This window comes from Oncorhynchus gorbuscha, linkage group LG14, assembly GCF_021184085.1.
Source record: "Oncorhynchus gorbuscha isolate QuinsamMale2020 ecotype Even-year linkage group LG14, OgorEven_v1.0, whole genome shotgun sequence".
Taxonomy (NCBI): Eukaryota; Metazoa; Chordata; class Actinopteri; order Salmoniformes; family Salmonidae; genus Oncorhynchus; species Oncorhynchus gorbuscha.
This window is the reverse complement of record NC_060186.1, coordinates 67,035,677-67,059,932: the sequence shown is the minus strand read 5'-3', so window position 1 is coordinate 67,059,932 and position 24,256 is coordinate 67,035,677. Positions and strand designations below refer to the sequence as shown.

Below are 24,256 nucleotides of genomic sequence, written 5' to 3'. Positions count from 1 at the left end.
TGAACCTACAGGAACGGGCCACCGCCTTGATGTTAGTTGAGAACGACAGGGTGTTGTCCAGGATCACGCCAAGGTTCTTAGCGCTCTGGGAGGAGGACACAATGGAGTTGTCAACCGTGATGGCGAGATCATGGAACGGGCAGTCCTTCCCCGGGAGGAAGAGCAGCTCCGTCTTGCCGAAGTTCAGCTTGAGGTGGTGATCCGTCATCCACACTGATATGTCTGCCAGACATGCAGAGATGCGATTCGCCACCTGGTCATCAGAAGGGGGAAAGGAGAAGATTAATTGTGTGATATAACATCTTAAACATGGAGTAGTGGTATTAGGCATCACAGACAAGCATACATGTCCACAGGATGAGAGTGTGAATTGCACCACAGCAAAGTAAAAAACCTGAACTTGTAAGTTAGTTTAGCAGTAGGTAGGTAGTCTAGGAAGGTAGCCTAGCAATTAACTTCTCTAGGATAGGGGGTAGCATTGGGAATTTTGGATGAAAAGAGTGCCCAAATTAAACTGCCTGCTACTCTGCCATAAAAGCTAGAATTTTTTATATTTTTTATTTCACCTTTATTTAACCAGGTAGGCTAGTTGAGAACAGGTTCTCATTTGCAACTGCGACCTGGCCAAGATAAAGCATAGCAGTGTGAACAGACAACACAGAGTTACACATGGAGTAAACAATTAACAAGTCAATAACACAGAGAAAAAAAGGGGAGTCTATATACAATGTGTGCAAAAGGCATGAGGAGGTAGGCGAATAATTACAATATTGCAGATTAACACTGGAGTGATAAATTATCAGATGATCATGTACAGGTAGAGATATTGGTGTGCAAAAGAGCAGAAAAGTAAATAAATAAAAACTGTGGGGATGAGGTAGGTGAAAATGGGTGTGCTATTTACCAATAGATTATGTACAGCTGCAGCTGAATATGCATATAATTAGTAGATTTGGATAGAAAACACTCTGAAGTTTCTAAAAACTGTCTGAATGATGTCTGTGAGTATAACAGAACTCATATGGCAGGCAAAAACCTGAGACAAAATCCAACCAGGAAGTGGGAAATCTGAGGTTCGACTCTTACCCTATTGAATGAATACACAGTGTCTATGGGGTCATCTTGCACTTCCAACGGCTTCCACTAGATGTCAACAGTCTTTAAAACCTTGTTTGATGCTTCTACTGTGATGTGGGGGTGAATGAGAGGGGATTGAGTCAGAGGTCTGCCAGCAGCCACGAGCTCAGTCTCGCGCGTTCACGTGAGAGCGACCTGCATTCCATTGCATTTCTGAAGACAAAGGAATTTTCCGGTTGGAACATGATTGAAGATTTATGTTAAAAACATCCTGAAGATTGATTCTATACATCTATTTTCTATTCTCAGTCTCAAGCCGTTAAAGGTACCAACCCTGACCCAACATTTAAGAAACGTTGCAAACTTCTACATATCGAGATGGCACATGGAAGGTGTACTACAGCACACATCATACTGATGGAGTTTAAAAAAAACCTGGGAATGTGGTGATGACATCACCATCTTCAGTGCCCTTGTCTTTAATATCTAGATCAGTAGAAGAACATCCTCTTTTATATAACTCTTCAACAGACAAATACAGTAAAGAGCTGTATGCTTGTTCACCAATCACTGATATCAGGAGAAAGTATCAGGTTTGATATTCAACTTTAATATCATTACAGATTTTATTCAGATTATAGGAGCATAACAGGAACACATACCTGAGAATGTGGAGGTGAAGTCAATGGAGGTCTTCACTTATCCCCTTTCAGTCAGCTGACACGTCAGCTTCCTGTTGTTGTCCTCCCTCTGGAGTGTCACAGTCAAGAGAGATGTCACAGGGAGAGCATTGTGTTAGCTGGTCTCATCCACCCAGCTCAGAGTAACACCACTAATGATGAGTGGGTTACAGTTTCCATAATAGCTGAGCAGGGGCATGTTCATTTCACTGTTCCATCAGGCATTGTATCTCTCATTAACGTGGACTGGGAGACTGTGAAAGAAAAGGAGATAGTTTACTGTCACAAATACATCTAATATACCAAACTTAATGTATTCAAACAGTAATACTCACTATTTAGAAGCGACAAATAAAAAGCTTCACCCACTACACATTTTGTCCCATTCTTAAGGTTCTCTTTAAAAATGTAGACTCCAGCATACTCAGCTTTGATATCACTAACATGTAGAGAAAAGTTAGACCCAACACTGAATCTGTCTGTCTGTTAGTTTGTTTTCCTTTTCTGACCTCCCCCCATTGACCTCTTCAATAGTACCAGTAGATGCATCTCTGTTATAGATCCATGTAGTTGAGGAGCAGTCTGGATAAACCACATTGTTACATGGCTCTGGAGAACACAGAGAGAGTGTCTGACACCTGGATAGGCAGAATAGGTCTCCAATTTAAAAAAGAATAATGATTTGGGCATCTTTTGTTGAACACAGTGCTGAACTTGTGTTTTGGACTTAATAACAACCTAACTTAAAACCTTCAGGTACTTCATCAAACATGGATACTAACTCATTGTTGTATATTATCATCCATTATAGGGGTAAAGTTCCTGGAGAGACAGAAAGTTATCAGTAGCACCTTATTTCGAACATGCTAGTTGCTGAGACTCAAGTTGCCAGGGAAGTAGAAATAATCATACACATTAAACAAAAGATTCCAGCTATCAACCATTGAGCTATCTGAGGTCCCGAAGCTCCAAAGAGGCCCTTCAGCCAACCAGTAAACACCCACTCTGATTCCCGGGAATAAGACTTTGTAACAGTGGCAATGTAGTTAGCAAAACCAGTCACATTTGATGACACATCTTGGACAAAAGTGCAGCATTCGTCACCAATGAGTGCACAAATACCCCCTTGACCAGCCAATGAGTAGTCAAGTGCCTCCCTGTTTTGCAGGGCCACCTCGGTGAGTGCTTTTACTTCCTCATTCAGAGAAAACAAGGCATCTCTAGTAGCATTTCCCATTTTTCTCAGGGGGTGGGGGGGCGGAGTAGCCAAAGACAGTATTGGGGGACAGTGTGTTAAGTTTACCCCAAAGGAAACTCCTACATATGGAGACCCTTACCTACTCCCACATGACCCCACCCACATACCCAACAAGAAGTCTTATATGAGGTGACATTTGCCACCATTTCAGCTAGAGAGAGGAACAGATTCCCTCCCTAATCTTGACCTTATACTTCTCTTTTCCTTCGACTCACTTCTCGTTCTGGACCACTACTCCGGGTCTGTGGTGGTCCCTTTGGCTCAGGACTTTCATCTTCACCTGAACAGTCACCCAGTGGAGGGAAACAAACTGTTCCAATGAACACAACGGTGCAGATCCAGACAGCAAGGCCACACAACCTAAGGGATTGGACTCCCGCCATCCTCCCCAGGGGCAGGAACTTGTCTGCAGAGATGTGTCGTGCTGCATGAGGCAAATGGTGGTCACACATTCTAGCTAACATCTGCTTCATCCAAAATACTGCCTGTAATCCAAGTCACTGGGAGGCTGAGGTTGGTGGATCGCGTTATGTTGAACAGGTGTCCTTACTAAGATCGATATGGTGCTCCTGGGGGAGTCTGGTACCACCAGGTCGGCTATAGAGGGGTGTACTAGCCCAGGTTGGAAACTAAGCAGGTCAAAGCCCACATGCTGTCCAGCAGTGGGATAGTGCCTGTGAGTACGTGTTAAAAATATCTACTTCATGGTGGAAACTGCCTCTGCGATACAATAACTTGAAGCAAACAATATTTAGCAGGTACTTTTCTGAAAATGTAGAATTACACTAACGCCTACTGACGAAGTGAGTGAATAACACATTCATATCAACGCAGCAGACATCTATTTTGTTGGGATGTGTATTTTACTATGTAACATTATAAAATGTATTACAACAATGAAACTATTGTTTTCAAGGCACAGGAATAATGACACAGAGAAAGATCTTAATCCGAGTCAGTCGTTTATGGATTTTTAAATGTTCTACAAGTCAACCTTGATGAACCAAAGCATGAGATACACTGACTGGGCTCAGCGTTGTTAGTTTGTTACAAAAATATGTCAGTGTCTCAATGTTTTGAATCTACCTTTTCCAAGCTCATCTTTGTAACAGCAAAACCCACAAGTTAAGAGAAGGACAAAATAAAAATATTCTGGTCAAAGTCAAACATTGAGAACATCACAACTAACAGATCGTAAAATATAGGTTTTATATATTTACATTTTCATTCCCCCTTTCAAAGGATCTAACAGATTATCATCACACAAAATCACATACTTTGTTCGCATCTTCCCAGTCCAAAGTCCAAATCATTTTCACATGCCAGTTTTTTACTTTAGCCTCGTGTCCAGGACTGGAGGAGTATGAGACCATTAAAATGATCACAACAAAGCCCAATAAAACATTATGGTGACAAACACAATGTGATACAATATATAAAAAAATATTAAAATGAACAATTTGCAATGCCAAAAACTGATTGGCATACTGAATGTCAATCAGCAACATATATTATTTTATTATTTATGGGATTCTGGGTTACCATATATATATATATATATATATATATATGATTAAATATTATCTGGATGTTGGCTGTGTGAAGTATCTGCATTTGTGCACTTGAGCATCACCATGAGATTAAACATCTGCTTGCTACATCTACTTGCCTGTTTGTGTGTGTGACAAGAACTGAGTAACATGGTGTGACCTGCATGTTGCAAAACTGTAGATAACATCCCAGCAGATGCTTTGTCCTTGTGTTTGTATGTAATAACATTGAGCACATGGTGTGACTTGCTGTATCTTACAAAGTTGTGGTCAATTAGGTGTAGGGAGGGGTGGTCATCACGAGGTTTAACTGAGATGGAAAAATACTGAACAACACAATAGCAGGAATTGAGCAACTGTTCTAACTAGGCTGCGATACCAGAACAGTAAGAATCTATACATCGATGGAGGGAGGACTCCAAGAGGCGCCAAGAGGCGGGGACCTGCCTGAGTGCCAGTGATAGGCTGAGCAAGTCTAAACCACGCTCAGCCTCTACTGTGATAGACATTGTTCCAACCCGTCTGTTGGCCTATCACAGTATAAGAACAACTGTTTACATACATCCTGTCAGTTCCCTGTTCTGCCCTGCATGGTATTACAGTGAGCCCGTATATTCGAAAGTTGCATTTGCCATTTATTGCTTAGCTAATAAAAAATACATAGTATACAAATCGGTGACTCATTGTTATATTTATCCTGATACCAGATTCGAATTTACGCAACTCTTAACAATTACCCCACAACCACAATTCACCAATTCAGCAGACTGCAGGACACCAGTATTTCAAGGATTGTGCTATCCAAGCAGCCAACTACCTTGAACCAACCAAAATATTTAGAAGAGAAGCTGATTGTTACAGGTCTCTGGGTACATGTTTCTTCTCCTCCTGGTAAAAGTCAGAGACCATTTTGTGGGGGTAACATCTTGTTACATTCAACAATTCAGTACATGTGGATATGTTTGTGGATATGTTAGAGACTGTCATTAAGAAGTCACTGTGGCTGTTTTACAGAACGCCATTATGATGTCATAGCTCTTTTAAAGAACATTACTGTGGTGTCATCGTAGATTTTCCTGAATCCTTTGTTTCAGAAGGTTATGACAATGATAGTTATTTACTGCAGCAACACACTAGAGACAATTCAGTGTGTGTGTGTGTGTGTGTGTGTGTGTGTGTGTGTGTGTGTTCTTCCCTCCCCTCCACAGTGAAGGAATAAGAGAGAACAGAGTCATTAATAACACATGAATACTGTGTCAAAGCTACCACACTGTAGGTCCACTGATGTGTATTGCCTACTATATTAATACACTCATACAGGAACAGCATGCAAAATGTCCCCATAATACATATCGCAGAGAGATCTGCCAATCTCTGCTAATACGACTAAGTATCTCACAAACCAGTAAAAACATACAGTACCAGTCAAAAGTTTGGACACACCTAATCTTTCCAGAGTTTCTTTATTTTTTAAACTATTTTCTACATTGTAGAATAATAGTGAAGACATCAAAACTATGAAATAACACATATGGAATCATGTAATAAACAAAAAAAGGTGTTAAACAAATCAAAATGAATCTTATTGTAGAGAGCCTTAACTGGAGCCAACCTGACAGCTTTGCATTCTCTCAACCAGCATCATGAGGGTGTCACCTGGAATGCATTTCGATTAACAGGTGTGTCTGCTTAAAAGTTCATTTGTGGAATTTCTTTCCATCTTAATGCATTTAAGCGAATCAGCTGTGTTGTGACAAAGTAGGGGCGGTATACAGAAGATAGCCCTAATTGGTAAAAGACCAAGTCCATATTATGGCAAGAACAGCTCAAATAAGCAAAGTGAAACGACAGTCCATTATTACTTTACAACATGAAGGTCAGTCAATCTGGAAAATTTCAACAACTTTTTAAGTTTCTTCAAATGCAGTCGTAAAAACCATCAAGCTCTATGATGAAACTGCCTCTCATGAGGACCGCAGTTCATTAGAGTTTACCAGCCTCAGAATTTGCAGCCCAAATAAATGCTTCACAGAGTTCAAGTAACAGACACATCAACATCAACTGTTCAGAGGAGACTGCGTGAATCATGCCTTCATGGTCGAATTGCTGCAAAGAAACCACTACTAAAGGACACCAATAATGAGAAGAGACTTGCTTGGGCAATGAAACACAAGCAATGGACATTAGACCGGTGGAAATTTGTCCTCTAGTCTGATGAGTCAAATTTGAGATTTTTGGTTCCAACCGCTGTCTTTGTGAGACGCAGAGTAGGTGAACGGATGATCTCTGCATGTGTGGCATCCACCATGAAGCATGGAGGAGGTGGTGTGATGGTGTTTTGCTGGTGAAACTGTCAATGATTTATTTAGAATTCAAGGCACACTTAACCAGCAAGGCTACCACAGCATTCTGCAGCAATACACCATCCCATATGGATGTTTCAACTGGACAATGACCCAAAACACACCGCCGGGCTGTGTAAGGGCTATTTGACTAAGGAGAGTGATGGAGTGCAGCATTAGATGACCTGACCTCCACAATAACCTGACCTCAACCCAATTGATATGGTTTGGGATGAGTTAGACTGCAGAGTGAAGGAAAAGCAGCCAACAAGAGCTCAGCATGTGGAAACTCCTTCAAGACTGTTGGAAAAGCATTCCAGGTGAAGCTAGTTGAGAGAATGCCAAGAGTGTGCAAAGCTGTCATCAAGGCAAAGGGTGGCTACTTTGAAGAATCTCAAATATATTTTGATTTGTTTAACACTTTTTTGATTACTACATGATTCCATGTGTTAGTTTTGATGTCTTCACTATTATTCTACAATGTCGAATGAGTAGGTGTGTCCAAAATGTTGACCCATTACAAATCTTCTAAAATGACAGGAGTTAACAATAACAGATATACCAAAGTCTACATTATGAGGAACAAGCGACACAGATAGATTAGTTAACATTCCGGCTCAAATAATAAGAACACACACAAAAATCCTCTAGAATTTGCAATATTTAGAAATTTTGCCAATCGTATCTTTAAAAACAAAATACATTGAATCTCACATTTATACACAAGTAAAACACCAAAGACAAAACTTCCCATTACTCAGTAAAACTCAAGCCTTGTCCCAAAACAAAACACAAGGCACATTACATTATTGCCAACTCTAATAGGGATTCACACTTGTGCTTCAAGCACAAAACGTCACATTCGGGGCTTTCAGTCAGCTTTCAGATATCGCTCAGGTGCATTATAGGTTGCTTTTCAGTTAGGACTTTACTGTGCAAAGACAGAGCTATAAAAGGATAAACTGCATAACCATACCATTACAGTGCTTGTTAGTATACATGTGGTTGTACCAGTTAGTACCAGCAATTTAACCAGAACTTAACCATTTGAGCAATACTATGGTCTGAGAGAGAAAGTGGCATATTAAACTTTGGGTTCAATCTCAGTCTTTTTTGTCACATCTTCCAAAGATATCAGTGCTTCGACTTCTCCATTTCAGTAAAACTGTTAAAATGTAATAAGGCAGGAAATAACGGTTACTTTAAACATGATACAAAATAACCCCCCCCCAAAGTAAATTATATATACAAGTCAAGTGCAGTCTTAGCCTGCAAATCTATAGATTTACACTACTGTTCAAAAGTTTGAGGTCACTTAGAAATGCCCTTGTTTTTGAAAGAAAAGCAAATTTTTAGTCTATTTAAATAACATCAAATTGATTAGAAATACAGCGTAGTACCATCAAAACACCAGTCTCAACGTCAACAGTGAAGAGGTGACTCTTGGAGGCTGGCTTTCTAGGCAGAGTTGCAAAGAAAAAGCCATACCTCAGAATGGTCAATAAAAATAAAAGATTAAGATGGGCAAAAGAACACAGACACTGGACAAAAGAACGCTGCCTAGAAGGCCTGGAGTCGCCTCCCCCACCCCACAGTAGAGCAGCTTTGGTGGGAGTAACACCTCCAGACTCAGATCACAAGCTGGAAGCCTGGGTCTGCTGCGGTAGCGGTGTGTGGTGAGCTGTGTTGGGGAGCCCCAGCTCACAGTCTTTGGGCCCCTCTTCCACTCCCCGTGCGTACAGCAGCACCAGCGTGACGGTGGCGAAGGTGGCAGCATTGACGGGAAACGCCCTGAGCAGGGTGGAGGTAAGACCTCGCGTGAACACCCTGAGCCCCTCCCTCCTCACACTCTGCCGCACGCAGTCAGCGATGCTGGTGTACTGGTAGACCCCACCCACCCCATCCGCCTGGAGGCGGGACTTAATCACGTCCACTGGATAGGTGGAGAGCCAAGAGGCAATCCCGGACATCCCACCGGCGAATAGCAGTTTGGGGATCATGTAGGGGTCGTCAGGTTCACAGCCAATGGAGCGAGTCAGGACGTCATAGGCCAGGAAGTAGACCCCAAAACCGGGGGTTTCTCGGATCAGCGTGGTAACCATGCCACGGTTCACCCCCGACAGCCCCTCCCGCTTGTAGATACGGGCCAGACAGTCCAGGGAGTTCTTGTACAGCTTCCTCTTGGACTTCTTCTCCCCAGTGCCTTAGTAACACAGTATAATTATAAATACTAGTGATGGGTACCAATATGGAAAGGTTGACGCTAGGAGAAACATGAAATACGTGGCCATACATGTTTTGAAAACATTTTAATAGTTAGTGCCATTAGTGAACCCTTTAAAAACTGATACTATAGACGGGTGGGTTGACAATGTCACCAGAATTATGCATGCGCATTGCAGAGGAAAAAGGCAGTGTGTTATGATTCTGAATGGTCAGATCTCTAGAAGCAATGACTAGAAGCAGCCATGTGGAGTATCGTAGGTGGCTTGTTTCAGCTAGTTGTATGTTGTTCTTATAATAATAATAATAATAAATGCCATTTAGCAGACGCTTTTATCCAAAGCGACTTACAGTCATGTGTGCATACATTCTACGTATGGGTGTCTTGTTTTTAGGTGTTTTCACTTATGTCACGTCAATGCTAATATAGCAAAAAAATTGCTAGCTAGCTAACCAACAACTGTAACTATGTATTAGAGAAAAAAAAAATGTTTTACAGTTTACAATATAGTTAACATGTTGTCAATAATCCTTTGATACTAAGGCAACCCACTTTGTTTTGCCCCAAAGTTGAGTATGCATCGGCTTTGTTGCTAAACAACCCATCCGTCTATGGTACACACGCTTTCCAACAGTGTAGGGGCAGTGCACAGAGTACATTATGCTAGCTAGCTCAGATAAGCTAAAATGACAAACATTTGACAACTAGCTAGAAACGTTTGCTAACTAGAACAAAAACATCTGCACAAACATCAACTACACAGAATGTGCTTCTTAGAAATGATTGTTCGCTAAGGAGGTAGCTAAGTCGCTAGCTTGAAAAGGCAGAGTACAATCCACAAATTGTTCAACTTGCTGGCTAGTTAGCGAAGTTGCTCCACCACCAAATACTGGGGAAACCAATGAATGAAACATGGAACACTTTTGCCCAGTAAAGTATTCATGAAAGTGTTGACAACAGTTTTTGTTATCTTAAAGTAACAAATACCTCATGAAATCATGATATTGCACTCTCCTAAGGCAGTGTTGCATGCTTGCAACAATGGTATGGTCATCACAACATACTTCACTCAAATCAATATGATATCGAATTATCAACAATGGTCCCCAAGGTTGTCAAAATAATGTCCAATACTTGTTCATGACTTTTTTATAGCAACTTCAATTGAAATACGTGTGCATCTATTACATGCATGGGTATACAAGGACATCTAGTGGTCAGATGACCTGGTGTATACCTCACCATGACACACGTGTAAAGAAAAGCACCATTTTCTAATTCAGACCATTTTAAGCAGTTGGAGAATAGTAGTTATCTCCCCTATTTTCCTCGTATTAAAATGGTGCTTTCAAGACAACTGGGAAAGCAGAAAAATTATGATTAAATTATTATTAATGAATTATTAAATTATGATGTTGACCTCCAGGTCGGAGCTCTTGAAAGATGCCGGAGTTTCCAGCTTGGAATTCCGATTTGGATGAGCGTTCAAAACTATTTTTCCCAGTCAGAGGCCTATTTTTCCCAGTCAGAGGCCTATTTTTCCCAGTCAGAGGTCTATTTTTTCCCTGAGTTGCCGGTTGTATTGAATGCACTGAAGTCTGAGATTTTTGAGTTCCCAGCTGTTTTGAACGAGACATTAAAAGCCCATCTTTTTGATAATCCCTACCTTGCATCTGCATGCGTGTCTTGGCCAGCTCCATGGGGCAGCAGATGACACACTGGATGGTTCCGGCTGCGGCCCCGGCCAGGAACTGGTTCATAGGGGTGTCGTGGCCCAGGTAACGCATAGCGTTTCCCTGCACTCCAAACACTATGGCATTGATGAAGGTTAGGCCCATCATGGGGGAGCCGATGCCTTTGTACAGCCCAAACATCTGGGGTGGGGGGTGAAGGAGGGAGAGATGGGTCAGGCAAAGAGAGGGAGAAAGGGAGAAATTAAAAACATTTTATATTTCAGGCTATGGACTCATGTGGAGCATGAAAAGAGTGGGACACATAATTCTAACTCAATGGATATTGTAGATTCATTTATAAACTAGTTAAAACCCTTATAAAGTGAACAGAACACAAACCATAATATCTTTTCCCAATGCCCATATTTTGCTACAGGGCGCTACGCTTACCTTTTTTAAAACTAGGAGCATGTGTGGAAAACGTAGGCACACACCAAGAAATTTAGCAGCACAATGAAAAATATTTGTGGTAATAAGGGTAGAATCCTTCATTTTTCAAGGGACACTAGCGCTCTTAAATAAAAAGTGCTCTTGAATAAAAATTCCAGGTCGCACAGCTAAATATGTTTGCGCATTTGCGAGTAAAATGGTTGCACTGTAGAGCTAGCTCTGTGCTACTGCCTCTCCCACACCCATCAGCTCTGTGAGTATTCTATCAGGCCCATAACAATCAGTCACAAGACAACACAGGTGAGGTCGTCTGAAAGAGACAGGTCTAGGATCAGCGCTTAGGACAAACTGACCTCAAGCAGAGCAGACTTCAATGTGGTTGTGTTGATGAGAGAGTGGCCAAAGTCTCAAACAAATCTGAAGCCTATAGGACTATAATATACCAAACATGACAACTTAACATGAGCTCATCGCCTGTTTAAAGTTAAATTGGAGACGCAGTTTCCACTTAATGATAAAGATCTAGGTAGGACTTACCGACTCCTGCCGAACGATGGACTGGAAACAGTGGTAGGTCCCACGGTAGAGAGGCTTGTCCACATTCTGAACCTGGAGTCTCACCTGCAACACACACACAGGTCAAGGTCAAAGAGAACCTGGATGGCCAAACAGCATCCCTATTGAACAAACCAACACTTCCTGACAACAGTATCACAACATAGGAACAAAAATGAGGGAATACAGAGTAGCTTACCAATACACACAATTATACACTACATGACCAGGGGCTTCAGGGGCTTCAGCGGTCCCGTTCTCTGAGATTTACATTTACATTTAAGTCATTTAGCAGACGCTCTTATCCAGAGCGACTTACAAATTATGTGGCCTACCACTTCACGGCTGAGGCGTTGTAGACGTTTCCACTTCACAATAACAGTACTTACAGTTGCCCGGGGCAGCTCTAGCTGGGCAGAAATTTGACTAACTGATTTGTTGGAAATGTGGCATGCTATGACAGTGCCAAGATGAAAGCCACTAAGCTCTTAGTAAGGCCATTCTACTGCCAATGTTTGTCTATGGAGATTGCATGGCTGTGTGCTCGATTTTATACACCGGTCAGCAATGGGTGTGGCTGAAATAGCCAAATCCACTAATTTGAAGTGGTGTCCCCATACTTTTGTATATATAGTGTATGTACTGCCATGAAGTATATAAACAAGATTTTTCTGACACAACTTGGTAAACTCAGACATCAAAATGTTGATAGGGGATGGGGACGAGTCCTATTCTTGTTGTGGTTCAACAAAAATAAGAGTCAAAGTGACAGAGAGATGGGTTGACCTTTGCTGTTTTATTTTTTTTTATTTTTACCTTTATTTAAAGAGGCAAGTCAGTTAAGAACATATTCTTATTTTCAATGACGGCCTGGGAACAGTGGGTTAACTGCCTGTTCAGGGGCAGAACGACAGATTTGTACCTTGTCAGCTCGGGGGTTTGAACTCGCAACCTTCCGGTTACTAGTCCAACGCTCTAACCACTAGGCTACGCTGCCGCTGTACACTGTACTTACTACAGTGTACAGTTGTGTAGAAGTAAGACCTTTTCTGTGAAACGAAGAAAGTCCTTGATACATTAACAAGGAAATCTTCCACAATCATTAGACCTACCCAAGCAGGATGTATATGAAATCAGTAGCATACATACAAACAAAATAGCATCTGTTATAGTGTGGAGAATACGGTCATAAATTTCCCCTTACTATACTGTATTGCTGCTATTTATGGTTGTTTGAGACAAGCAGCAACTATTGAACTTAGTGACTGCAAGCTTTATTTTCATATAATGGAAAGAAAAGCCCAAAAGGAGAACAACCAGACTCACCTTAACCGTGTCAAAAGGGTGCCCTACTAAGACTCCGGCAGCACCTGAAGAGAAGAACGAGACAGCAGTCAGACAGGATAGACTACGCTATACTTAACCGAGAGCAGATTGTGATACACAGATCGTTTGAGAAGTTGTATTCTGGTAGGAAAAAAATAAGTTATTTATAGCAACCAAAACATTGTTTCTGTAAACTAAATAAATAGCCATGTCCGCTATTCAGATCTCAACGACAGAAATTGTAAACATAAGCCTTTTAATGTTGGCTCTCAACCCACAGAGGACATCACATCAGGAAATGGAAACCCTGTAGCCATCAACAACAACCTGTAGCCTAACTGTAGACCGACAGCAGACCTGGGTTCAAATACCATTTTAGAATCTTTCAAATAGTTGAAGCATTTGCTCCCGCCTGCCTTGCGTGCCAGACGGGCAGGGTTCATAGTTGAAACTATTATATTAGTCCATTAGCCAGGCTGGCTCAATCAAGCACCAGCAAAGTATTTAAAATAGTATTTGAATCTAGGTATGACAGACCTCTGCCTCATATATGGCAAGGCCACTGGGGAGAGACTGAGTCTCCTTCAGGAATAGCTTTGTCCAAGCGACTGCTCTGGAAGGTACTGTACATAACATGTGTACAAGCCCTCTCATCCACTCCCAATGGCTCTGAATACAGGGTGAAACCTTAGCCCTGGGCCCTGGCAGCAACTGTCCTGCTATAGGCCTTGATATTGGCGGACTATACTCCAAACTGGCATCAATCGTTCCAAAACAAACAACATTATTGAAGGTTGGAATGTGTAGTGCACCAACAGAATGCTACAACCCAAACAGAGCTTGCAGAACTCTGTGGCTGTAGGCCATCTTTCAGTCTTTGGTCTGTCTGTGCCTCTCTGGGACTGGCTAAAAGAGCAAGGATAATCCTTACTAAGCGCCTGCTGTGCCACAGCCAGCCAATCAGAGCCGGCCTCCTTTTGTAAGCCAGGAAAAGAACAGCAGTAGGCATGTGATCCTTGGGATGTCCCTACCATAAATCCTTACCTTAAAAGAGAAACTGACACGATTACTTGTGCCCTTGGCAACCGGCAGGCAAAGGGCCATTTTGGTCATATTTTACAATACATTCTGTAGCTACAGCAGAAAAAACTACCAGCAAACTAACAGTACCCTGGGTAATTTGTAAGTTGAGTTATTTAAAATTTTCTTTCACTTTTTGTATCTATACCTAACAAAAATATATAAAAATGAGAAAATGTCAACGATTTTACTGAGTTACAGTTTATATAAGGAAATCGTAAAATGAAATAAGTTAATTTGGTCATAATCTATGGATTTTACATGACTGGGCAGGGGTGCAGCCATGGGTGGGCCTGGAAATGCATAGGCCCACCCACTGGGCAACCAGACCCACCCAATCAGAAAGAGTTTTTTCCCACAAAAGAGCTTTATAACAGACAGAAATGCTCCTCAGTTTCATCAACTGTTCAGGTGGCTGGTCTCAGATGATCCCGCAGTTGAGGAAGCCGGATGTGGAGGTCCTGGGCTGGCGTGGTTACATGAGGTCTGCGGTTGTGAGGCGGGTTGGACGTTCTGCCAAATTCTCCAAAACAACGTTGGAGGCAGCTTATGGTAGAGAAATTAACAGTAAATTATCTGGCAACAACTCTGGTGGACATTCCTGCAGTCAGCATGCCAATTGCACACTCAAAACTTGAGACACATGGCATTGTGTTGTGTGACAAAATTGCACATTTTAGAGTGGCCTTTTACTTTCCCCAGCACAAGGTGCACCTGTGTAATGATCATGATGTTTAATCAGCTTCTTGATATGCCACACCTGTCAGGTGGATGGATTGTCTTGGCAAAGGAGAAACATGCTCACCAATAGGGATGTAAATATATTTGTGCACAACATTTGAGAGAAATAAGTTTGGGTGCGTATGGAACATTTCTGGGATCTTTTATTTCAGCTCATGAAACATGGGACCAACACTTTACATGTTGCATTTATATTATGGTACAAAGTAACTATGCATGTTTTTCATTCCCCTAAGGTCAGCTTGGAATGATTGCTTTGAAAGCCTAATGCATTTGAGTCATTTAGCAGGCACTCTTATCCAGAGCGACTTACTGGAGCAATTAAGGTTAAGTGCCTTGCTCAAGGGCACAGGCACATTTTTCACCTAATCAGCTCAGGGATTTGAACCAGCAACCTTTCAGTTACTGGCCCAACGCTCTTAAACACTAAGCTACCTGCCGCCCACTTTTGCAGCGTGCCATGTTGGCAGCAAAAGTTCCAACAACCACATTCTAGTCAGAATAGCAATTAGAATAGTATTGTTATGGAACACCTGGTGCCAACATGGAGGATAGTTTACACTCATGTATGTTTATGGCTCACCTCCAAATAGTGGATCTAATAGGCTTTACATTCCCACATAATACTAAAGTTGCCTTCTGAGTCGAGTCGGGCTTTTCACACCATTCCACTAACATTGAGCATGCGAATCCCTCCCCTATGGGTTTACATGTACACCAGACCCTTCCATAGCAGACCAGTGACAGCAGGAGGGAGAGTGTGATTGGTCTGTTAAGGGGTATGTCTAGATAACATCCTTTTTACAGTAGAGCCATCTTAGGTTATCTGTTGTGATGCTGTGATTTTTACCGCAGTGCACTACCTTAATAAAAAAAATATAGAATAATAATTATAATAAAAAATGTATTCATATTTTTTATTTTCAGGGAGTTCAGCACCTCTACTTCCCTGCTGCTATGGTCATGTGACGGATGTGAAACGGCTAGCTTAGTTAGCGGTGCGCGCTAAATAGCGTTTCAATCGGTTACGTCACTTGCTCTGAGACCTTGAAGCAGTAGTTCCCCTTGCTCTGCAAGGGCCGCGGCTTTTGTGGAGCGATGTGTAACGATGCTTCGAGGGTGACTGTTGTCGATGTGTGCAGAGGGTCCCTGGTTCGCGCCCGAGTATGGGCGAGGGGACGGACGTAAAGGTATTCTGTTACAGTTACAATCACACAGTTACTGGTTTAATGCATTGTCTGAAAAGTTCTAGACATCTACATTATGTCACACGTTTTCCCATTTATATAGATATAATTTGGAAAATTAACCTTGCGTGCCCTGTCGACCCACTTGCGCCAAGTACAAAAATGCGGTTTAAATCGCGGAATGGGATTGCATTATCACACACTATCGATTTAACTACCTACAGTAGTTAGCCGGGTGATCATGTGAACAAGGCTAGAGTTGAACAATCGCAATGACATACATAGCTCACACAAATTTACACAATGTAAGAATGAATTTCTCAAATTGGTTTAAAGACAATTATCTCTGTGTGTGGTGTGACGATAGGTAGCATATGACGATGGATGGGTGCGCTTGCCTTCCCTGATTGGCTTAGTGCAGCCAGTAGTTAGCTAAAGCTGCCTCCTGGGTTGATGTGCTTCAAATCAGACTTACCGCCAATGCAGCCAGCGAGAAAGTCCATCACCACTCTTCAGTACAAATTTGCGATTAAGTGTCAAATGTCGGTTAATTAATACTTTTTGATGCCGATTCGTTTGCCACTTACACAGTTTGATGAAACACAGCTGCGCTAGTTGGCAACAGTCTTCGTCTCGTAGCTAGGCTAATGTGCTATTAACATGCTAGCTAATGTTTCCTTGTTGCGGCCGTTAGAATCACTGAGGTATGAATAGAGTAGCTACACGACCTCCATGAACTGTCCGAGCTAAGTGACTTACGATCCCCTCTCTGTAGTAACCTTGACTCTGTGTCTGTTTGACCAACGTTTTGACAGTTGGCATTGGAGGTGTTTACTACCTGCTTCGGGTAAACATCGTATCCAATCGCATTACAGTGTGGAAGGCACCACCCCTCTTTTCAATCTTACCCCCAACGTTTATTGGTTGTGTATGAAAATAATCGCACTTTCAAGGTTGCGTCAGCAATACGGTGTGACGCTTTTAGTCATTGATGAAGAAAAAAAACACAACCAACTCTCGTTTGAATCATTATGGCAGGTTTGAAATAATATCGATTGTACATAGGGAAATAGATGTTTCTACGAATAAGCAAACGGGCTGAAAAACATTTGGCTGCTGAAAATTGCGATTACCATATCATACATATGCCAAACCTGGACAAAATAGGAACTATTCCATATGTTATGGCTTAACTACCGACATTCAAGGTCACGTATGGACGAGCATATCATGGAATAGCTACCACCTTTCAAACTTCTCGTTTTAACCTTATCAATGACATTATGTATTTCAGAACAGTTCTCCGTTTTAGACACTAGTTTTAGACACAATATGCCTTTATGCCTCTTTCTAAGAGAAAAAGCTGAATTGTTTCTCAACGTGGCATTACTTCAATGAGTATCTTGAGATATTTAGCATTAAACAATTACTGGTTTTGTGCTAGAATAACATTTGCTTAGAGGGCATTTGTAAGGATTTTTATTTATTTCACCTTTATTTAACCAGGTAGGCTAGTTGAGAACAGGTTCTCATTTGCAACTGCGACCAGGATAGTTCATTTTTATGTTGAATATGTTGTTATAGTCCTATTACATTTGTAATTATTTTTTCAAAAGCTTTGATAAGGCCATTCAATGTCTGTTTCAGTGTGTCTTTGACACTTTATTATACTGTCATTGCTTAGACACGATGGCTGTTTTGAAGCGCACGAACTTATCAATGGCAACTTCGGCATTATTCGGCTACACTCGGCTCCTCTGTTTCGTAACCCTCAACCGAACATACACGTGGTATTTTGGTATGAAGGACGCAGAAGCTTCACATAACTGACTCGAATAGTCCTTCTATAACAGGGAAAACAGTTTACACAACGACAATCAGTGGGAGCATGAGAAACATGCAGTGATATCGTTTTCACACAAGTTATCTTATGATTGAAGAATGCATATCGCCGATTTCGCGGCAGGATCCATAGGAGGTACGTAACCTATTGCGATCTCGAGGCTGTATAGCGTTATTTAAAAACAACGTCGCCTAATATTAATGTCGGTTGTCCGAGCCCTGAATAACAAGCTCATGGAAAATATCATTCATAGGAATTATGTGTGCGTCGTCAATAATATTTGGAGGTTCGTTCGTTATAGAAGTTTGTGACCCCACTCCTTTTGGGGGCTTTTGAGGTTATACCGTAACAGCCTAGGCCTCTGCGTATATAGAGAGTCTATATATATAATAGTCTATATAATTGTACAGGAGAATGTTACCTGGAAACCCGATTTAGAATTGCATTGAAATCTCTGTCGGGCAGAAATCTGCATTTGAATCAGGAACGTTTCCTTTCACGACCTCAATATCCCAGAATGTTGAATAAAATTATATTTGAAGGTACTTTACCTTTTGTCCATGTTCATGCTGTTGGTTCTTTTGGCGGTATGGATGTAAGACGATATCTACACAGAGAAGTATAATTACATGCACTTTTCAAAGCACTGGTAGTGCCTTCAGATTTATATGACCTGAAGCATGCGCACAATATGAAAATACATGTATACAATGAGATGCATGCATACTTGCAGGCTCGTGCGCGTGATTACATTGTTCTGTGAATGATGATAGAAATCTGAACACACTACCAGCGCTTTGAAAAGTTGTTGTATTTATACTTTCCTGTGCATATATTGTCTTACATTCCTACCGCCAAAAGAACGAACTGCATAGACAACAAATTGTATTCAACATTCTGGCTTGTAGAGTTCGTGAGAGAAACATTGCCTGATTCAAACCCAGTTTTTTTGTCCAACATTGAATTCAATACAGTTCAATTCAGGAATGTCCAGAAGGCCTCAAAACCCAAATCCTAATCCTTTTCTAAACATAGTAACATCTTTGGCAGTCTATCCTCCTTGATTAACCAGGCCACCTCATGCACCTACTGTATGTTACTTTGTGTCAAATACGTTTTTTACAGTATTACAAAGTATCATTTTAATATGTGGCAGTCAAAATTGATATGCCATCACAATGTTAGGATGTTGTAAACAAGGACCATCATGGCAGACTGATATGTACTCTCATACATGTATCTAGTCGTCTTAGCAACTCCTTAATTTACATTTGGTGATAGAAATGTGGTCATGTTACCACAGTAACACCTGGAGTTTGCTTAATTAAGATGGTTAGCTAACACAGATGTCATCATTCACCAATCAAGCTAGCTATAATAACATTGTAATAACAATGTCACCTAGTCTGCTATGTGTGTGGTCTTTATCATTTCCATTCCTCTGTCTAAACACAGGGGCATGTGGTGTTGCTGTGGGATATCCGCTTGATACAGTAAAGGTAAGTGTTTTGATGTTAATGTGTTTTATTGAAGTGGAGAAAAACCATACCAGTCAAAAGTTTGGACACACCTACTCATTCAAGGATTTTTCTTTATTTGTACTATTTTCTACATTGTAGAATAATAGTGAAGACATCAAAACTATGAAATTACACATAGAGAATCATGTAGTAACCAAAAAGTGTTAAACAAATCAAAATATATTTTAGATTCTTCAAAGTAGCCACCCTTTGCCTTGATGACAGCTTTGCACACTCTTGGTATTCTCTCAACTAGCTTTCTGAAGAATGATTTTCCAACATTCTTGAAAGAGTTCCCACATATGCTGAGCACTTGTTGGCTGCTTTTCCTTCAGTCAGACCAAAGGACAGATTTCCTCCTGTCTTATGTCCATTGCTCGTGTTTCTTGGCCCAAGCAAGTCTCTTCTTATTAATGGTGTCCTTCAATAGTGTGGTTTCTTTGCAGCAATTGGACCATGAAGGCCTGATTTACGCAGTCTACTCTGAACAGTTGATGTTGAGATGTGTCTGTTACTTGAACTCTGTGAAGCATTTATTTGGGCTGCAATCCGAGGTGCAGTCAACTCTATTGAACGTATCCTCTGCATCAGAGGTAACTCTGGGTCTTCTTTTCCTGTGATGGTCCTCATGAGAGCCAGTTTCATCAAAGCGCTTGATGGTTTTTGCGACTGCACTTGAAGAAACTTGAGAAGTTCTTGAAATGTTATTTATTGACTGACCTTCATGTCTTAAGGTAATGATGGGCTGTTGTTTCACTTTGCTTATTTCAGCTGTTCTTGCCATAATATGTACTTGATCTTTTTACCAAATTGGGGCTATTTTCTGTAATTGAAATGTTAATTGTTAATTGAAATGCATTCCAGGTGACTACCTCATGAACCTGATTGAGAGAATGGCAAGAGTCTGCAAAGCTGTCATCAAGGCAAAGGGTGGCTACTTTGAAGAATCTCAAATCTCAAATATAAAATATATTTTGATTTGTTTAACACTTTTTTGGTTAATACGTGATTCCATATGTGTTATTTAATCGTTTTGATGTCTTCACTATTATTCTAAAATGTAGAAAATAGTAAAAATTAAGAAAAACCCTTGAATTTGTAGGTGTGTCCAAACTTTTGACTGATACTGTACATACCTAAAGATGTTGCCATGAGCCTTATTCTGGTGATGACAGAACTCCTGCTAGGCTGAACTCTTCCTGACGTTGACAGGTGAGGATACAAACTCAGAAGCAGTTCACTGGAATTTGGCATTGCTTCATAACAACGTTATCTAAAGAAGGGGTGAGTGTCAATCCTTTCCGCCATCAAGCAGTCCTAATCAGTTGGTTCATCAGTCACCTTATCTTAATGTCTAAACTGAGAAGCACACTGACCCACCCTCCTCTCTCTCCTGTACCTCCAGGTCCATGGCTTCTTCAAGGGGATGTCCCTGCCTGTTACCACGGTTTCCATGACTTCCTCTGTGGTGTTTGGGATATACAGGAACTGCCGTCAGTGTCTCAGTCAGCTGAGGGGAGGACCAGGAACCCCAAACACCAAACCAGAAATCTTCCTCTCCGGCCTGGCCGGGGGTGTGGCTACGGTGAGGAGTTTTATTTCTGAGGATATATATTCTTTTGTTGTTGTTTTCCAGAATGAACTTTCACAGGATTTGTGATTGTATGACCAATGTATTTACTTTCTAAGGGAGGACAATGTCATGTTATCCAGACTTGGACCTTATTGTTCACCCTGCTACCATCTAGAAGGCGGCGACAGCACAGGTGCATCAAAGCAGGGACCGAGAGACTGAAAAACAGCTTCTATCTCTAGGCCAACAGACTGTTAAATTGTCACCACTAGCCGGCCTCCGCCCATTACCCTGCCTTGAACATAGTCACTTTTACTAGCCGGCTACCACCCGGTACTCTACCCTGCACTTTAGAGACTGCTGCCCTATGTACATAGTCATTGAACACTGGTCACTTTAATAATGTTTACATACGGTTATATCCACTTCAAATGTATACTCTGTATTCTAGTCAAGGCTCATCATATACATATTTATTTATATTCTGGACTCTGACATTGCTTGTTCTGATATTCGTTAATTTATTTCTCAATTTCTTGAGGGAATTGTGTGTAATGTTTTGTACTGTTAGGTATTACTGCACTGTTGGAGCTAGAAACATAAGCATTTTTTTGCACCTGCGATAATATCTGCAAAATACGTGTACTCGACCAATATCAGTTTATTTGATTTATTGACATTATTTGGTTTTAAAATATGGTAGTCCTGTTACAGTGTAATTAGTGAGTAACTGCCAACCTGTATGTGAATTCACTGACTGTCTCGTTTCCTTATTCTGGTCTCTCAGGTGACAGTGATGTCACCAGGCGACATAGTGAAAGTCAGGCTGCAGTGTCAGACAGAGTCCATGCGTGCCAGAAAAGGGGCCAACTTGCCCAAACCCAAGTACCGCGGCCCCGTCCACTGTCTCCTGACCATCGTCAGAGAGGAGGGGGTACTGGGGCTCTACAGGGGAGCTCTGCCTCTCATGCTGAGAGACGGACCGTCCTACGCCACCTACTTCCTGACTTACAGCACACTCTGTGAGTGGTTCACCCCGACTGGAAAGAAGGGACCAGGTGGGTGAGATTCTATTTGGTCCATAGCTTACCTTTTGACCCTCCAGTTGGTTTTCTATTGGTCCAAAGCGTGGGCTTCTGTCCTCAACAGGATACAACGTTGGCCTCTTATGAATGTGTTCTACTCTACAAATGGTTAAAGTAATTATTGTTGTAGTTCATAGATAGAGCATTTAACCCTAATCCCTATCTCTTGCGATTCTCAGAGTGGACAGGAGTGATGCTAGCTGGCGGGGTGGCTGGTATGACCGGCTGGACAGTGGGTACGCCCATGGACGTGATTAAGGCTCGCCTCCAGATGGACGGAGCCAGGGATATCAAGAGATACAAGGGCTTTGTCCACTGCATCACAGAGACAGTCAGGATGGAGGGGTCAGGGGTGTTCTTTAGGAGCTTGGGTATCAACTGTCTACGTGCCTTCCCTGTCAACATGGTTGTGTTCGCTACCTATGAACTCCTGGTCGGCTTCCTCAGAACACAGCCTGATGCTATAGAACCCCCCAAACTAGAGTTTGAGTAGACACTGAGTGATTAACCAAAATGTTGGTTATTTTTTGTTTTTTAAACAACTAATTGACCAATTAGTTCAATTATTTTAATTCCATTTCATTCGTTTTTTTCTGTTAGCTCAATGCGCACATCGCACAGTGTCTCTAGAGATAAATCCGGTCCTGCCTGAACTGTGCAATGTAGTAGGGGAGTTGAAATCTCCAATAGGTTAGAGCATAAAACGCTGTAATTAACTGCAATGACCTAAATCCATTGCGCAGATGACTTGGAATTAAATAATACATTAATCAAATAAAACAAATGTAATATATACAACAACTGAAATATTTTATTAAAGTAATGTGAATAAATTATGGTTAATAAGTGATAAGCAGTAATGGGAAGTCACTACCATCATGGGACTTTTATTAATTGTTTTATTCTGTTACAGTATTCAACCCACATAATGCATAGTGCATTTAATTAATGTTTAAAAAATAATCAAAATTGAAAATTAATTATTTTGTAATAATCTAACGGAAACCGAACCGACCTCAAAAAGCATAAATCGCTCGGCACTAGACACTGGACTTGTTAGACAAATGTACCTCTCTCCCTTGATTGTATTCTCTCACACTCCCGGTTCGTCTCTCTGACCTTTCTCTCTCTCTCTGTTTTTTCTCTCTCTACTCTCTCTCTACTCTCTCTTTCTCTTCTCTCCCTCTCTCTTCTCTCTACTCTACTCTCTCTTCTCTCTCTCTACTCTCTCTTCTCTCTCTCTCTCTCTACTCTCTCTGTCTGTCTCTCTCTCTCTCTCTCTCTCTCTCTCTCTCTCTCTCTCTCTCTCTCTCTCTCTCTCTCTCTCTTCTCTCTCTCTCTCTCTTCTCTCTCTTCTCTCTCTCTACTCTCTCTTCTCTCTCTTCTCTCTACTCTACTCTCTCAAATCTCTCTCTCTACTCTCTCTCTCTCTCTCTCTCTCTCTCTCTCTCTCTCTCTCTCTCTCTCTCTCTCTCTCTCTCTCTCTCTCTCTCTCTCTCTCTCTCTCTCTCTCTCTCTCGGGTCAGTAGAGGGGTTAGATCAGTGGTCAACAACCGGTCAATCGTAATCGACTGATCGATCCCCAAGGCATCTCCAAATATTTCTGTAAAAAACCCAACTCTAAAGCATTGCGTTCGGTGCACCCGATTCAGCTGCCCTGCGTGCCGGGAATCCAAAGTTTTCAGATTTTGAAACGTTTCATGTGTCTGAAGGGACAAACTTCCCCACGGGCCCCAAGAGCAAATCATGTGCACCATAGGCCTACCGCTGACCAATCGGATGGCTCAGATGACCGTGTCTGCAGTAACGTAGCAGGAATAAAAGGAAGCTACAGCAAAGTTATGAGATTTAAAAACGTTTAAAACCATGACTAGATAGAGACTGTCTACAAATACAGCAAAGAGATGCTGTTTTTATGAGTGAGTTTATGTTTAAGTTCTTACTCAGCACATACAGTTGATGTCAGAAGTTTACATACACTTAGTTTGGATTTAATAAAACTCATTTTTCAACCACTCCACACATTTCTTGTTAACAAACTATAGTTTTGGCAAGTAGGTTAGGACATCTATTTCGTGCATGACACAAGTAA

At 41.4% G+C, this 24,256-nt stretch overlaps 2 protein-coding genes across 5 annotated transcripts; one reads left to right on the top strand and one right to left on the bottom strand.

Moving 5' to 3' along the window:
* Positions 1-8,334: 8,334 nt before the first annotated feature.
* slc25a29 (solute carrier family 25 member 29) lies at positions 8,335-18,656 on the bottom strand. Of its 3 annotated transcripts, none has more exons than XM_046298841.1 (5): positions 18,538-18,656; positions 13,136-13,179; positions 11,792-11,875; positions 10,798-11,005; positions 8,335-9,110 (listed from the first exon to the last, which is right to left on the bottom strand). In XM_046298841.1, exons 4-5 carry the CDS (start codon positions 11,003-11,005, stop codon positions 8,542-8,544), a joined length of 777 nt encoding a protein of 258 aa, XP_046154797.1. In that variant the 5' UTR covers positions 11,792-11,875; positions 13,136-13,179; positions 18,538-18,656; the 3' UTR covers positions 8,335-8,541. The 3 variants fall into 3 exon arrangements, with proteins under 3 accessions (XP_046154797.1, XP_046154796.1, XP_046154795.1); XM_046298840.1 differs by lacking the exon at positions 18,538-18,656 and adding an exon at positions 16,731-17,042; XM_046298839.1 differs by lacking the exon at positions 18,538-18,656 and adding an exon at positions 16,619-17,038.
* Positions 17,153-23,368, top strand: slc25a47a (solute carrier family 25 member 47a). Of its 2 annotated transcripts, XM_046298842.1 has the most exons (6): positions 17,153-18,121; positions 19,442-19,485; positions 20,719-20,790; positions 20,912-21,091; positions 21,867-22,137; positions 22,344-23,360. In XM_046298842.1, the coding sequence occupies exons 1-6, from the start codon at positions 18,085-18,087 to the stop codon at positions 22,655-22,657; spliced, it is 918 nt and encodes a 305-aa protein (XP_046154798.1). In that variant the 5' UTR covers positions 17,153-18,084; the 3' UTR covers positions 22,658-23,360. The 2 variants fall into 2 exon arrangements, with proteins under 2 accessions (XP_046154798.1, XP_046154799.1); XM_046298843.1 differs by lacking the exons at positions 17,153-18,121; positions 19,442-19,485; positions 20,719-20,790 and adding an exon at positions 21,196-21,272 and having other exon boundaries at positions 21,037-21,091; positions 22,344-23,368.
* The last annotated feature ends 888 nt before the right edge of the window (positions 23,369-24,256 follow it).